Source organism: Aulonocara sp. 'chitande type north' Nkhata Bay, linkage group LG8, assembly GCF_057382095.1.
Source record: "Aulonocara sp. 'chitande type north' Nkhata Bay isolate Kocher_YH1m ecotype deep benthic linkage group LG8, A_spYH_male_GT1.1, whole genome shotgun sequence".
Taxonomy (NCBI): domain Eukaryota; kingdom Metazoa; phylum Chordata; class Actinopteri; order Cichliformes; family Cichlidae; genus Aulonocara; species Aulonocara sp. 'chitande type north' Nkhata Bay.
In genome coordinates, this window is record NC_141351.1 from 10,359,759 (window position 1) to 10,376,504 (window position 16,746).

A 16,746-nucleotide genomic window follows, 5' to 3' on the forward strand; every position below is an offset into this window, starting at 1 on the left:
TAAAGAACAAATAGCTCCAACAGATGACTTGAAGACTTATAAGAAAAACCACATGCTTACTTGATTCTATGTGTAGCTTCTGCAACAACAAAAAAAAGAAGCAGCACAACATCAAGCAGAAAAGCATCAGTAACTGCGAACAGAAATGTGAAGCCAATGATAAACATAAAAAATGTCATCCTTGGACTTGAGTGACTTGGCTGTGAGTGAGGCTTTTTTAAAGGAGGTCAGTTCTTTACTCAACTTTTTAAAGCTCTCCTAAAAGTCAAGGAGTCATAGTGGAGGGTTCTCAAGTATGAACGGCCCATTTAGGGTCATGCCAAAGCATCTCAATCAGATTTAAGTCTGGACTTTGACTAGACCATGAAAAAATGGACATGCTGGTGTGTTTCGGATGTTATCCTGCTGCAAAATGTTTGTGGGTGGTTCTCTATGTCAATGTTTGCTTATTGAGATCATTTAGCCTGCTTCACTTTGTCAGTGATTTCTTGATTCAGCAGGTCTGGCACTACTCAAATCTGTTTGTGGTAAATGAAATTAAACTCAGTTTTCTAAATAAAATGTGGTCAAAGTTAATTCATGATTAAACAAATACGGCGATTACTTTTCACATAGGGCCAGGTAGGTTTGAGCGTTGCACAGAAATATACAGACACCCAACAGGTTTCTTCATGAGCAATCTGCTAAACTGGGGGAGAGATGTTTCAAAGCAACAAAAACAAACACCAAACAAAAACCCCACTAGTTTTTTCTTTAAGAATATCTTTATTTCCCCTCGTAATATTGCATTAAAAAGGCTCATGAGAACAACATAATAAGAGAAGCTGATCTGGAGTAAAAACCAAAGAAGGCAGCAGTAAGTGGAGAAAAACATCAATCTGTGTCACAGGTACACTTTACATCTAATCCAGGTCTGACCTGCAGCGCTGCGTGGGACTGAATAATTGCACATCATGTTCATAAATACAACTTGCATTGTTATGGTGCTTTTAAACAGTGGTAACAATAAAGTAAAAATATAAAATACATTTATAGCAGTTGAATAACTAGATTGTATGTCTGCTAACTTTGTAAGTTAAACTTAGTGAATACAAACTAAGCCTCCAAGAAAATAAAAATAAAAATATGGCACTGGATATATTTAATTAATTTAAAATAGCCATGTATCTTCACTACATGTATAACCAGCCTGGTGCTTTAAGTACAGCATTACAGTTGTGTATGTAAAAAGCAATTTATACACATCGAGTAAACACTGAGAAGTCACAGACTTCCATGATTCTAAAATACCTGGTGTCATCGTTACAGCAGTTTTGAATTCAGATGGTAGAAAATGAAGTCACCTCAACAGTCCATCATGTTTTCTCCCCATGGCAATACTCCAAAATTCACACTAACATCCCACAGCGTTTCCCCAAACAGATCCAACAACAGAGGAGTTTTATCTTTACTTGTGTCGAAAACACACTGCAGAAATTTGCATTCATTTACTCCCTGCAATAAGGTGAAGTTAGGATCTTCCATCCTAACACTGAGATGTGTACTGGCCCCACTGTACTTTTCATTTACACGTGCACATTTCAAGTTGTTTCACTGTTAAAACCAAACTCTGCGGACCCTTTCTCGCTCCATGCACCCATCGCACAGCTAATATAAACGCACAAACATATGCATATCAGTAAAAACATCACCTCCGTTGTTATCATTTTCCAGTGGAGCTGTCTCACGAATATCATCTACCTGGCTATAAATGCCTCAGACTAAATTAAGAATAAAAACCCGCCTTTCTTCACTTCATATTGTAATGCCTGCACATGTTCCCTTCAGCATCACGTCTTCTGATTTGAATATCTACTGCTCTTTCTTGACCTTAGGTTGGCTCTCTTCCGTTTTGCTGGCCTCTGTTTGGCTTGGGCTCAGCAGCTTTAGCAGATCACGGAGGGCTTGTCTGATCTGATCACCAAACTTATGAGCGTCCTTCAAGGAGAGACGAAGAGCACAGAATAAGGAGAAGGAAGGAGAAAAAGCATTAGCATAGCGTTAAAAAACAAACAAGCAAACGAAACAAAATTGAGCCAATAAAAGATTAATGTCATATTATGCCTTTTTAAAAAATCTGAATAATAGTAAGAATAGTCATTGCATGACAAAATATAAGAATTTTAAAGGTTTACTTGTGCAGTGAACAACCATGTCTTTCTGTAAATAACTACAGGCATAAGGGAGCATAACACAATTCTAGATTTACATATGAAGTACTAAAATACACAGACATTTGACTACAAATTGACCAAAAGCATTAAACTCACAGTGTCTGGACATGAGTGTTTGCACGAGATGTGGAAGTTAATCATGTTCTCTCCCAAAACGCAGTAGGACACCCCATATCCATCATCGGCCACCTGAAAGGCACAAAAACACTTGAATCATCACCAGTCCCTTGAATCTGTATTCATGTAATCTGTCCACTAATCCAGCAGGAACTATATAGAATAAAATAAATAATTGTAGAACAATTATTTAAAGTCTGTGAAACACTGGAGGTGGTACTGACCGGTCCAAAGCCTCCTCCACAGGAGACGTACTCCGGGTGGTTATCTATGTCAAACAGCTCCACCTGCTGGATGGGAGTCTGACTTGTGGACAGCCTCCATGGCTCAGACAGAACCTGAAACACACACAAGCCACCACATCAGTTTGCTAACATCAACTCAGTGTAAGCGCTACTAGACAAAAACACGACATGGAAACAAACCTCTTTGAGGAAAGGAGACTCCACTCCGAGGTATTTGGACACCACGTAGAGGCAGAACAGATGTCTGTCAATGCCGGCTCCAGTCATAGCCAAGCGGTAAAGTAGCTGGTGCTTTTCTGTGGCAACTCGGAACAAATGTTTGCACACGTCTGCTGCCTGGTGGAGAACGACGTGGTGAAGTGACATGGCTGTGTTGTGTTTAGGTTTTATAAAACAAATCAGGAGAGGGTTTTCATGCTCTCACCTCTCCGCCCTCCAGCGCTCGGATGAAGGCGCTAGACTCGTTGGTGCAAGAGCGAACAGTCTCAGTCCTGCCCTCCCTGAACAGACGGGTCATGGAGGCTTCATATGTCAAACAGAAAGTCCCCCGTTCCTGCAACCACGCAAAACAACAACAACAGCAAAAAACAAACAACTGATTAAAGTGTACAATTGTTTCAAATGCCATGTGTTCACTTTCTGTGTTTGAGCTCTAATGTAATGAAATGTGCTATAAAAATTAATAAAGTTGTCAATCTCGTATCCTACCAGACATTTGAAGACTGATTAACACTAGTCTCACATGTCTCCAAAGAAAGTTTCAGCCTTTTTGGGTGTTTGGTTCAAACTCACTTTGTCTGTTTTGGGGTCATTAAATTAAATCATTGCCTCAAACTGAAATCACAACTTCATAAAAGTTCATTTTCAGTGCATGGAACCTTTAATTATGTATTACATATTAGATTCAATTTTAAACATCTCAAGTTAAAGAGTGGATGCGGACCATCAGAGTTATGTAACTCTGCTTTGTTTAAACAGGTTAAACTTTTGAACAGATGTCAGTCTGACCTCAAACGTTTAAACCTGCATGTGTTCTCTTTATGTTAAAGCTCATCATTGTTTTACATGTTTAGGTAAGGTATCAGATGGTAACACTGCCATTCGACTTCAGTGGAACACTCACCCTGAAGTAGGCCAATTGAAGAGCCATCTGAATGAAGCCGTCTGGACTGACTCGACACTTCTTGACTTTTCCTTTGCCAAATTCTTGGAAGGAGAAAACATGGAAGTCCACATCATCAGCCAGCGCCTGGGCCACAGCCAGAGACTGAGCGATCTGCTCTTCACACTGTCACACACACAGTGAAAAACAACATCAGTCAAAACTGAGATATGTATAACCTCTGCATGATCTATAACCCCATAAGAGCTGCAGTTTTGGAGATGCTCTGACCCAGTCGCTTAGCTAGCACATTTTGGCCCTTATCAAACTCTCTGAAATCCTTATGCTTGCCCATTTTTGTACTTCTAACAAATCATCTTACAGGATAAAATGTTCACATTCTCATTGCCATGAGTCATGATGAAGAGAATCAGTGTTATTCACTCCACCTGTCAGTGATCATAATGTTATCCCTGAATTTCTTGTACTTTCTTGTTTCCGTCTTTATGACAATAGCTTGCTTCATTTAGGAAAATGTTTAATGGAAAATTTTCAACACAGAACTAACTTCTGGAAGGATTTCCCAGCTGAGCTTCACTGGTCGGGGCAGGGATGGATCCACGTCTCCTTTACAGTGACCTTCTGCGTTGTAACCGAGCTGGAAGCTGTCAGTGGCCAGAGTGTACTGGAAACACACAAACGCATCTAAAATTATAGCTACTCAGAGCAACATAACAACATTCCAAGTTTTCTTTTGTATTCCTTACCTCCCACACGTGTGCCAGCACCGGCGCATCAGCCCAGGAGTGCTCTGCATTGATGCCATTTTTCCCGTTCTTGTAGTAAACAACTGTGAAGGACTTGTCAAACCACCTGCATGGCGACCAATAATAACAGATCACTACAGGAAAATCTCCACCAAGTCAACAGCAGGGCAACAATAACTTGATGACAAATTCATAACACAGTGAATATTTTAGTGTAAAAGTACCTGTCATAACATTTCCCGTGCAACAGAGATTTGGCGTAGCGGTCTAAACTGGCTGCTGGGTCATCTCCCATCATGCCCTGCTCTTCGTCATCTAGTGTCACAAAGAACGCGGCCTTCTCGATGCAATCCAAAGAGCGTTTATTGATCCCGCTGCTGAAATACTTGGTCCTGGCCTTAGCCCAGGGAACTCTATTGATTATAGACATTTACATTAGAATTACAGTGTGGTGTATGTTGCAGGTAATGTAAACAATCAAACTGACCTGTCTCCAGCAGTCAAGGCCCCAAGTTTGGCCTCCCCTTTGGAAGGAGGTGAAGGGTCATCTAGGATCCTCTGAATCTGGAATTCAATCTCCCTCGGAGACAGAAGTCTGCCTGCCTGGTACACCCTGAGACGAAAGTAGCGCCCTCTGTGGTAAACCACAATGTAGTCGCTGTCCTGCCAATGCTGGACGGTATCTTTGGATAGAAAAGAAGAAAGAAGATGGTAAAAGACAAAGTGGACATACTGTGGTGTAAAACAGTGATGAATTTAGTGAAGATAATGAGGTGGGATGTGAAAATGTTGATGGTGGGAAGGTGCTGTAAAAAACCCCACAATGTCAGGGAAATACATACATAAGATGATAGACTTAACTTACAGGTTAAGGTGTCTTGTGTCCCTAAAATAAATGCATTTTCTAAACCTTTCTTTTTTTCCAAAGTAGTCTAAAGGCCTGATCAGATTTTGGTTTATTATGCTTGTGCTGGTGCATTATGTGTTAATTACCATGTAGTCCCGTGTTTTATATGCGGTACCAGCCAACAGCAACAAAAAAAATGCTGGGCTTTTTTCCCCTCGTGGGTCCTCTCTCTTTGTTGTCGTCACTTATTTCTGTGGGAAAACATATTTGCTCCTCATATTTTCTACTTCTTTTTACACCTCCATTGCAATAGTTTAAACAATCTCCTCCAGGGAGTCTGAGTCCTTATAATGAGATGGTGATGATTATTCTCTCACTGATAAATTTGAAAACTGCAGTGAAAAAGTCACCACAAATGCACAGGAGCATTCAACAGGCCAATAACAATAGTTGCTGCCTGTGTCAATGTGATATATAGTTACACCTTTGTTGAGGTACACATCAAGTTTATGGCGTAGGGTCTCAGTGTAGCTAAAATCCCCAGTAACACTGTAACATAGATGAATTCACAACAACCCAGCACACCATTCTAAATATTTCAGGTCTTGTCCAATGCAAACTGAATGCACATGGTGTGAGATGATCAGGATGTTGCCATGAGCATCTAAAAAGATGTTGTAAAAAGACTGCAAAGCTAAACCATCATTATCATACATGACTGGAACACCTGGCTTCACTGAATTCATGCCACGTGTAGGGCAAAGCACAACTTCACTAATTAGGTTTACAATGACCTAACCTAAGCCAGGCTGTGACTGAGAACAACTGCAAAAAACGTAGTCAAATTTGAGCCTGCATGCTTGAGTGCAATTGCAATAATAAAAGCAGGAATGAAATTTGGGTTTCTTTACACTATGATCTGTAACTTGAAATGACTGACAGAGTGATCGTCATATATCATGATGCCCAAACACAAACTATTGCATATGAAACAAGAATTCTTGTCAATTTTAAATAGTTTTTTTTCCTTTTTACTTTTTTGGGGGGCATTTAGAGATCTAAAAAAATTTGGGGCCAGTTGAGTAAGAATATAAATACTACCTGTTAGTATTCCAGGGATTCGACAAGTGTCAAACATCCGCTCAAACTGATAGGAACAGCAAGGAACTGCAGACCTCAGCAACCACTGAGTAGAATAAGAGAAGTATGCACCAGACCAGGAACAGTATAGGGAAGAAGGAGGAAGAGGAAACAAAGGTTGATAGAAAGGAAGTGTTGGGAAGAGAAGAAGGGGAAAAAATGAGAAAACAAAATGTGTGGGCAGGAAGGGGGAAAAAGGCATTAGTTTAAGACAGCGTCTCTCCAGAAACCCAGACAGACCTGAGATGAAACCAGCAGGCGAGAGGAGATTGATGAGAGATGACAGGATGAGCTGTTCAGCAGAGACATTGTGACTCAGTGAATCAGAGACGCCTTACTTGAACCACACAAACATACAAACACACACTGACACAATTTTCTATCCCATGCTTAAACTCCAGAGGCTTCAGACACCTTCAGTATGCCTCATCATTGCTGAAGGGGAGGTGTGTTAGCAATGCTCGCTATGATGTCTGAAAATGGAGCAGACTTCACATTCAGACATTTCTGTGGATGCTGTTGACGCGTGCATGCTGCTCAGTCTCTTTACCCGTCTCCTCTCCAGGAATGCGTGTGGTGTTGAATATCCTCTCACACTGAGCAGCACACAGAGGAATGACAGTGCCTGGTATACGACTCTGGGAAACGGAGAGGAGAAGACGAAGGCGAGGGCACGTGGAGAAGAACAGAAGAAAGCCATGGAAGAAACGTAGGGCCAGGGAAAAGGAGGGGATTTTTATTTTTTTTTAAGAGTGAGAGGGAAACAGGGAGGTAAATAAAGAAAAATCAAGCAAGTAAAAGAGAGATTGAAAAGGATACAAAAGGAAGGGGTAAAAGATGAGTATGGTATGATAACATAAGGGAAATGTCTTTACAAAAAAAAAAATAAAATGCATGGAGATACAAGGCACATAAACGCTGATGGATAGATGAATGAAAGAATTAATGCTACACACACACACACCACATACTGATGGCCTCATGCGCCCACTCTATTCTACATATTACATAATACACTGATGTTTGAAAAATAACATTAAAATATGAGACATCCAGTTAACAAGCCATCTGTTGCCATAGCACGAAGATAAGAAAAATGAATGCTATCATATATACGTAGCAGCAGGGGTGGACTGGTGGCTTAACTCACAGGTTTGAGCTCTTCTTTGTTGAGTTTGCGGCGGTAAAGGAAGAACGAATGGATGCTGTTGCCGGCCCTGGCTGCCTGGATGGGAGTTGGAGTCACATACAAGAAGTCCTGCGGAGAAAATGAACAGATACAGAAAGTAAGGATCATCCAGACAAAATGATCCCTGAGTACATCTAGGATTAAAAGGTGACAGGTTTGAGGTTATGGAGAGGTTTACATTAGAAATACTGATTTGCTGGCACCATGCCCTAATTAAAAACACAGAGAAATATGACGTGGAGAAAGTACCCACGTCATATTTCTCTAAAAACAGTGACACCAACATGGTCTTCAGGGGGCAATACTTGTGATGGCAAAAAATTCTGGCTGTCCCTCTATGAACCTGGCTCTGCTGGAGATTTCTTCCTGTTAAAAGGGAGTTTTTTCCTCCCACTGTCTCCAAGTACTTGCTCATAAGGGATGGTCTGATTTTTGGGTCTTTACCTTACAACGTAGAGAGCCTTGGCAGTCAGTGATTTTATTGTCTGCATTTTTGCAAATGCTCTCTACACCACTGTTTGACTATTCAGACAAGGTTTGCTTATATATGATTTGTACACAGGACCTAGGAACAAAAAACTCTGAGTAAAAAACATCTTGTCTTTTGAACAAAGATTCTTCATATTCATTCAGTTACTCATTTTTAGAGATTAAACGCTCATCACTGTATTTTCATTCCTGAGCAATGCAAAAAAGCGATGCTGGCTTGGCAAAAACTTTATGTAGTGCGGATCTTGGCTATTATCCTTTAATATGTTTAATAGCGCAGAAAAATGAAAATCTATTGGCTTGCTCAGAATACCAACTTTTATTCAATCCAAAGTTAGGGTCATCGTCTCTTAGAGCAGAAATATCTTCAAGAAACTTAATGCAGTAACACTTTCTTACCATGCCATAGTAGTTACTGTTGACCATGATTGGGCTTCGACCCCGGAGGTAGACATATTCCTCCCACCAGTCACTGACCTGAAAGCAAAAGTGACTGCATATTCACACAAGCTAAATAATTCAGACCACAGATATACATTGTTAATGGAATTTGAAATTTTCTCTTAATGGCTTTGCTTTGGCCACACCTTACCAGATCACTGTGACCAACCACTTACATAGTTTGAAGCCCAGAGAGCTTTGAGTTTGAGGTACCACTGCAGGCGGTTACCAAGGCTGCTCTCAAACTCTGCGGCCAGCTTGGTCATGCGTTCATACTCTTTATCATCCATCAGCGGACGCACTGATTCCAAGTACTAAATGAAACAGGTAACGTGATAAAAAAAAAAAAATGTTATATGAGCACAAACATATCTAATTCTGTCGATACAATACAAAAATTATTTTTCTATTCCTCCTTTGCTCATTGTGGATTAATATAAACCTTGTTGTTGTTTTTTTACTAAATTCTCAACTAGCTAAAAAAAACAAAAATAAAAAACTGAAAACAAATGATGAATGTGATAAAAGAACCATCTGTTTTATGGTCAGTGATCAGCATGTTATCATTTCCTCTGCTTCATGTGACATCTCACCCTCTTGACTGTGTCCTTGATGGTGGGCACAGGGAGATTTGGCAGCGAACCCTGATAGCTGTAGAGCAGCGGCTTTCTGCCAGAAAAGATGCGCACCAGCGCCTGACATAGACACACAAGGACAGACGCACTGTAAATATGAATGCACATCACACCTATATGACTCACAGTAGTTGGTTTGGATTTGAATCCAGTAATTTACACAAGTATTTCACAAGATAAAAATGCCGTGTAAAATAAATAAACATTCAATTTTTATGCTAAATAATGAGGGCCTCTAAACTTAGATTCAAAGCAAAGCTGTAAATAAAAATGCTTTATTCTAATGCATAAAAATATCATATAAACTTGGTATGATAGAGGGACACCTGATATTTTAGGAGATCTAAAACCAGATGGACAGTGGAAGGTAGTTATGTCACACTGGGAAGTGGAAAAACTGAAGAAAAAGTACTGACCACCCAGATTTTGGTGGTGGTGGACATCTTGCCATGCTGCTCGAACATCCAGCGGTGGTAGGAGAGGAGCTGCTTGAGGCACAGGCGCATAGTGAAGATGAGCATTAGCCAAAGCATGGTGCTGAAGAGCACTGCTGACACCACTGCCTGGCACTGCGTACTCATCGACTGGCTGGAAATGATGTGTGTGTGAAATAAAATGAGACAAAAAGAAGATGAGTGAACAAGACTCGAGTACAAGACAGTACGAAAGCTTCAGATGCTGCAGTGAAGAAAGAAGATGGACACGTTTAATATTTAAGACAAAAGCGGGCTAGAAAGAAAAAAGAAAATTCATGTTGATTTAGCTTCAGGCTACAGGTTCCACCAACTATATTTTTATTACAAGCATTTTTGTTTATTGAAAACAGACAAGAAAAAAACATAGATCTCTGTTTAGCAGGGAGACACAATCTCATTGCCTTAAAGTGTGCTTATAGTTGTAGTGAACCCATTACAACTCAAACAAAAAACGTGGGTTTTTTTTTTGTCAATCTGACCAAAAACCAGAGAAACATTACATTTGCACTCATATGCAGAGCTTTTTGGAACTTATGCAAGTGTGTCATAGATGGTTGCCATTTTTATTGAATCACAGTAAAACTAAAGTATTAATTCTGTTTATTTAATAACTAATAAGAAAACATTCATTCATTAATTCGGGTTTGAGTTCGGGTCTTAGGAGGGTTAAAGGAGTCATGAGGTATGTTACCTGACTGGCAGGTGCTCCTGTATCTTGGCTATGAGTCCCATTGAAGGGTCTGAGCGAGTGTACATAGTAGCCAGGATTGCGATGACCACAAACAGCCAGGATGACGGACTAGCAGGATACACTCCTGTTATCACACTGTTCTGGTAGAGTGAGAGAAAAAACATGTTATTCTCTCTTTGTAGTCATTTCACTGACATGCTGTACAAAAATTCACTTATAATTAAGGTGCAGATTAGATAAATGTTCAACTATGAATGGCTAAATTAGATCCAGCTCGGTTTCACACTGGATTTATAAAAAATATTACCAGTAATTAAACTGGAAATTTAAGCCTCGAAAAGGTGAGTGTCCAACAGTAAAATGCTACCACATCAAAACAACTTCAGTAATTATTCATAGCGCCTCTGAAAGAGCGTGATCAAAGTGAAGACAAAATAAAAAAAGTCAAACACTCACTTCTGAAGCGTGTGCAGTAATGTGTTGTGTTCATCGCTGACAATTAAACCCACATGAAAAAAAAAAACTTGCTCAAAGCAAAACTAAAAATAACTGTTATACAAAGACAAACATAATGAGACTAAAATGAAAACAAAACCACAGGGTGAAAGCCACTCTGACATTTAACTGCAGCTCAGATGCACGTGCTACTGTAATGAGTTAAGGAACCACTGTAATACGAAAAGAGGAAGAATGATGCCAACAATGTTTTAGGGACATGCCGCTTAACACGAACAAAGATACCTTAATTCTGACGATACGCTTCTTCCATGAACGCATGCCAGAGAGGTAGATCTCAGTGAGGGCCTGATGGGACAGCTGCAGATCAATGCCATCTGGGGTAACGGTGAATTGAAAAGCGACGGCTTGGTGGGCTTCTGCCATGATCACTGTGCACAGTGAACCTGAAATAAAGATGGAGCAGAGGAGAGGAAAGGTTTTCTTTAACCAACAATTTAGAAAAGTCATCTGACACCCTAGAGGCCAGAGAACCGAGTGTTTAGACACAAGAACAAGAACACGTGTGGAAAATGACCAACCTCAGGCGAAATTAGACATCAGGCGAAAGAATGCAACATTCCAGGTGCCAACTTTTAAAACAGGCACACAAGAACAAAAACCTGTTTAAATATCTAACAGGTTTTCCAGATAAACAGGATCAGCGAAATTCTGTTAACTTTGGGCAAATTCAAATTCTGTGCTTTTCCATTCCAGAAAGGCTTAAAAACCTGCTACCTGACACGTTGTCCCCTCCTGCAGAGCCTGAAGGAACTGTTAATCATTATATGATTAACGTCAAAGCACATATTTGTTTTACAAGGACATAATAATAACATGCTTTTATCATTAATCTGTTACCTAGAGAGGAACTGTGCCTGATTATAACTGAGCTTTGTGGACATTAAGCCACTGATAACCTGGCAGTTAAAACATCTGTTCATTACTGTAGTAATCACTGTTTAAATATGTATGTATGAAGCTTTAAACACTAATAAACTAGCAATCTTATGTGATGCTGTGATCGACCGCACTGATAGAAATTCACGTCACAATCAGTGTGCTGCTGACTATGTGAATGTGTGAATGAGTCCGAACTATGAATGAACAGAGGGCACTGAATGAAAAGCAACAGTGTGAACTTTCTGACTCATTCTACTACTTTCTTTTTTTAAGATAAAGGTCATGACCTACACTGGCATGCATTCATATTTCTGCTCCACTAAATTGAAATATGGCCTCTATGCTCTGTAATGCAATGGCAACTTGTGGTATTGGAACTTTTCTTGGTAAACATACTTGGAGTTGATACAGTTGACAAGCTGATTCCACTTCACTCATGTGAAAGAGGTCATGAAGAATTATATTAAAATTTTATCACAGGAAAAAGCGTCATTGTTGCAACAAATGAGGTTAAGAAAGAGAGACGCTGAAAGAAAAGAGTTTGGCAAATTTGCAAACAAACATAATTATTTTACTATTTTTCTGCAAAGCTCTGAACTGCAGCATCATTGCTGTACTGCTCAATGGATTTCCATGAATCTATGCTCATAGTGAATAAAAGCTACTTTTAGGGTCACCACAGTGGGCAGCTCCACATGTTTGATTTGGCAGATTTTTACACCGGATGCTTTCCCTGACGCAATCCCCCAAAGGGATTTGTGTCTCCTCCCAGAATTCAACCAATCTGATCCTTCACTTGTTAGGAAAATATGTAACAACTACATGTAACAGCCACTCAATTTACAGCCCATTTTAATCCACAACTCTGAACACATGCAATTCAGCATAAATCACCAAAGCGGTCTGGCCTTGACACTGAACCCTCCGGCTTCAGGCTCAACAAACCTTACTAAGCTATTGCTTTTACTTTAAAGTACACCCCATAGGTGAGGAGTTGCAAATGTAAATCACCATAAAAGACCTGATTGAGGCATTACCCTTTGTAGCAATAACAAATTAAAGCATCTGCCAGATAAATATTAGATTAACTGCTAACAAGTCCTTGGCTATGAGATTTAGCTATCCAGGGGTACATTACAACAACCAGGACATGTACAAGGAACATCTCCACTGCTGCTTTCTTTAACATCAACTGGCCCCCTTAAACCAGTAAACGGAAAACAGATTGCAGCAGTAACCTCTACACATCGTGAACTGTGATATTTCTCATGTGTAACTTGGTTACAGCAGCTGCTGGGCCCTGAAGGTGGTAGCGAATGAAGTGAAGATGATTCATCAGACTGAAAATGAGTTAGCAGAACACTTATGCTAAGCTGAACACATCCATCATGTGCATTTGAGGATTTTTAAAGACAAGTTCAAAATAACTCCTTTCAAATGCAAAGTGAGCTTGAAACTTGATTTGATGTTTGATGGGGGAGGTGCTGACCGGCTGCTGATGTTATTGGATATTTCTAAAGCAATTACTGATTCTCTTCACAAAGGGAATTGATTTTCCTCCACAAAAAAGGCTATGGATAATGCCCTGAGGTACAGTGACTGTCACACTGGAATGCATCCCTGTGGAAGCTACACCTACTGCATCTCTAATACAAAACACATGATTTTCACACCATCACTAGACCCCAGTGAGGTGATGAGCTTTATGTCATATCTAGAATATCTGCAGTACTCTAAAAAGCTGCACCTGTTTTACTTCAGCTCCTTTTTGTCAGGGACAACAGAGGCACAGCACACCTGCTCAGGTCATATCTGAGGCACGTGCCATGAGGGAGCCTTTTTATGCGGGTCCCGCTAGATTTGATATCAATATCTCACTGACTAGACTAAAACTTTTGAGAGCTTAATGTGTACTCAGGTGTGTATTAATCCTTTTAATTCCTATTATCAGATGCTGACACAGCGTAACAACAGCATTTTGATCAACTTAAAGATATCGTTTAATTTATACAAGTAACAGATAAGGGGTATAATGAGCTGTGATAAGATAAGTTGCTTTATCTATGAACTAAACCAGAAAAAACTGGCAAACACTGCCAGCAGATGAAATCAGACAGAAAAAGAAGAACTAGGCAGGGCTAGTGAAAACTAGGTGAAAGGTAAACACCAACACCACTGAGGAATTTACACCACAACAAAGTATAAGCAAACTGCATTAAGGTTGGTTAAGCATAAGAATGCCCATTGCACCAGACCAGAGACGCATGTTTCGGGTTGTGAAAATAAAGGTTGTTGCTCATTAACTTTGAGAGAATGACTTTTGTGCACAGGGGCACACTTGTGCTCAGAAAACGGCTATGAGGTTCAAGAAAAGATCAAGAGCCGTTGGATTCTTGGTGTTTCTACAAGCTCAGCTTATCTCGACTTAACATTTCCTGTCTGTATGACGAGTAACAAGAAGAACCCCCCCCCAAAAAAAAAAAAACACAAACCCTGTGCATTACACAACTCTGGTGAACATGACACCATGCCATATTGGGTTTAACTTCAGTACATGTGTTTAGTGTATAATCATGTTGGCTTTAACCTTGGTGAATGTGTATAGTAACTACAAGAACTGAAAGTGTAATCATTATGTGTGCACATTGTTCAGGAAATCAAAAACACTTTAACTGAAAATGTGAAGCACTGTATCTTCTGTGTTATTGCACACAAATATCCTGCAGAACATCAACAACCGACCATTGGGCCCATCAGCCAAGCTTATGTGCTGGCTCTTCTCACTTGCCCATGTTTTCATTTGGACAGATATTAAAAATTAAAGGTCTGTAATGTAATGTAAAATCTGGTATTGTTAAACAGACTGAAGTAATCCAGCTTAACAACAATTTTCAGATGTGATGTCAGACAGATATGCACAGTGCAGGTTTGAATAGCAAAAAATGCAATGAAAATTTATTTCATAAAACTAAGAGCTTCTTGTTGTGAAAACACTGGTCTCTTATAAGCCTGACATTCCAAGCCAAGATCCTTTTTTAAATGACTTCATTAGACTCCACGATGCTTTGATGGGATCTACAACTCAATCCACGAAAAATCAACCTGCGCTTCCACTTGAGCCCCTCAGATTCAGCTCCTTTTTTGTACAATAGCTGTGGTATATTCAATAAAGCCAGTTAACATTTGATATCAAAATGTAGGTAAGAATGGTACCTTTAAAACATCTGCCCAGAATACACTTTTTGATGTTTAGTCCAGTAAACTATATAATACAGATAATGCAGCTAAAGCATGCAGGGTACCAATGATTTTTTTCCCCTGTTGCTTTATGTCACAGACATTAAACTGGTACAGACTTTCTGCTGAAAACTGTGATAAATCCCATGACATTGATGCTCACAGTTACAGAAAAAGCATGCTGAGCAGAAGACCGTGACACTTAAGGCGGCTGTTAAATTTATTTTTTCAGATTTGTTTGATGTCATATAGCATGACTAACTAGATATGTAGCATTACTTTGTTATAAAGTCTTCCACAAAAGAGGGAATGTGAGGGCCCATACTTCGACATCACCAGTCTAATACGCTTGTACATCATAAGCTCACTTGAGATTGACCCGAAGTTCACCTGAGCCACTGTGGTTTCCAGATATGACTAAGCAGAGGTGTACATGTCAGGCAGAAAACTTACGAATGGAAGCAGCTCATTCCCAAACTCTGGATGGGAACATCAAGCTGTGCACTCTGCCGCCGATATGCGAAATATGTTTAAGATAACATGTCAACAAAGCGATTAACTGTGGAGATAACAATCTGGCGCATACGGAAACCGAAAAGAAATGCGTTATCAAAGATGTATAACATTTCAATAACCATAACAATAACAAAAAAGATACGTCCTGCTTAAACAAAGTAAAATCCAATTCACAGCAGTAACAGTAAAAAAAAAATAAAAATAAAATACAAATATATATATGGTACGTTTTTTAATAATTATCGAAATTATTTCTGAAAGCGTTATGTTCCTGTTAGCTATAACCACAGTAAGGCAAGTGGTGACGGTTAAAGCCAGCTAGTGTTTTGCCCAAGTGCAGCAGGTTTGAAAATTAACGTTAGCCGTGGCTAGTGCTCGCTAGCAGAGCACCCAGCCCTTCATGGAGTTGAGGACATACAAACGGCTGCTGATGGTGCATGTTAACAGTGCTAACAAAGATGCGACCGTTTGTCTCCTCTTTGCAACACACTAAAAGCACCGTCAAAAGCTTGTTAAACATACCTGTTACTCCTAACGGATGTCAAAATTCCAGAAATCTCTGAGAAGCAGGAACCGACGGCTAACTTTCGACGTCGCACAAGCACCTGGTAACCGCTACAGTAGGGTCTAGAAAACCACCTCTCCCTCCGCCTCTTCCTCTTCGCGGGTGTACTACATTGATGCTCGCTTTATGAGCTGATGTTGCCTTTAAGGACTGTGGTAAATTTCACGACAACGCTTTGAGAGTAACGCCCATAATACCTGAGCGATGAGGCAATGCCAATCTTCTTAAACAAAATGCCGAGAGTAGGAGTTTTTGTGAAATGTTAACGTTTTTAAGGGGTGGATAGTTTGGATCACGTGGCACAGCTTTCCTTGTTTCTACAAGAGAATAAAACAGAGGTTTTGTTTTTCTCTGTTTTATATTTTAGCAAAGCAATTAAGGTCTCTTACACATATTTCTGAAAAATCTTGATTCAAGTTGACCAGATTTTTCTGAAGGTTTGCTTAAATTGAAAAAAAAAATGTGATTATAAACTCCATCAAACTTGCCTTGAGTATTCTAACTTCAGAAGGTTACAAGAATCTTTAATATTATTCTATAATTACTGTATAAGACATTACACTTCCCGTTTGTGTGACAGTGTGTCACGGCAAACTGTCATGAAGAAAGGAAAAGCTTCCTAAAAGTAAGCCACTTTTTCTTTTCTTTTTTTACACAGGAACTAAACAGACACACATA

At 39.7% G+C, this 16,746-nt stretch overlaps 1 protein-coding gene across 4 annotated transcripts; it reads right to left on the reverse strand.

Annotated features, from left to right (window-relative positions):
- Positions 1-742: 742 nt before the first annotated feature.
- On the reverse strand, positions 743-16,270 carry LOC147323207 (carnitine O-palmitoyltransferase 1, liver isoform). Of its 4 annotated transcripts, none has more exons than XM_086303460.1 (19): positions 16,026-16,270; positions 11,094-11,254; positions 10,353-10,492; positions 9,602-9,773; positions 9,144-9,245; positions 8,727-8,864; positions 8,509-8,586; positions 7,582-7,689; positions 6,393-6,477; positions 4,932-5,127; positions 4,669-4,857; positions 4,445-4,550; positions 4,246-4,362; positions 3,699-3,863; positions 3,000-3,128; positions 2,756-2,911; positions 2,555-2,668; positions 2,310-2,402; positions 743-1,977 (listed from the first exon to the last, which is right to left on the reverse strand). In XM_086303460.1, the coding sequence occupies exons 2-19, from the start codon at positions 11,232-11,234 to the stop codon at positions 1,852-1,854; spliced, it is 2,355 nt and encodes a 784-aa protein (XP_086159586.1). In that variant the 5' UTR covers positions 11,235-11,254; positions 16,026-16,270; the 3' UTR covers positions 743-1,851. The 4 variants fall into 4 exon arrangements, with proteins under 4 accessions (XP_086159586.1, XP_086159584.1, XP_086159585.1 ...); XM_086303458.1 differs by lacking the exon at positions 6,393-6,477 and adding an exon at positions 6,982-7,069 and having other exon boundaries at positions 16,026-16,269; XM_086303459.1 differs by lacking the exons at positions 6,393-6,477; positions 16,026-16,270 and adding exons at positions 6,982-7,069; positions 11,390-11,497.
- Positions 16,271-16,746: the final 476 nt, after the last annotated feature.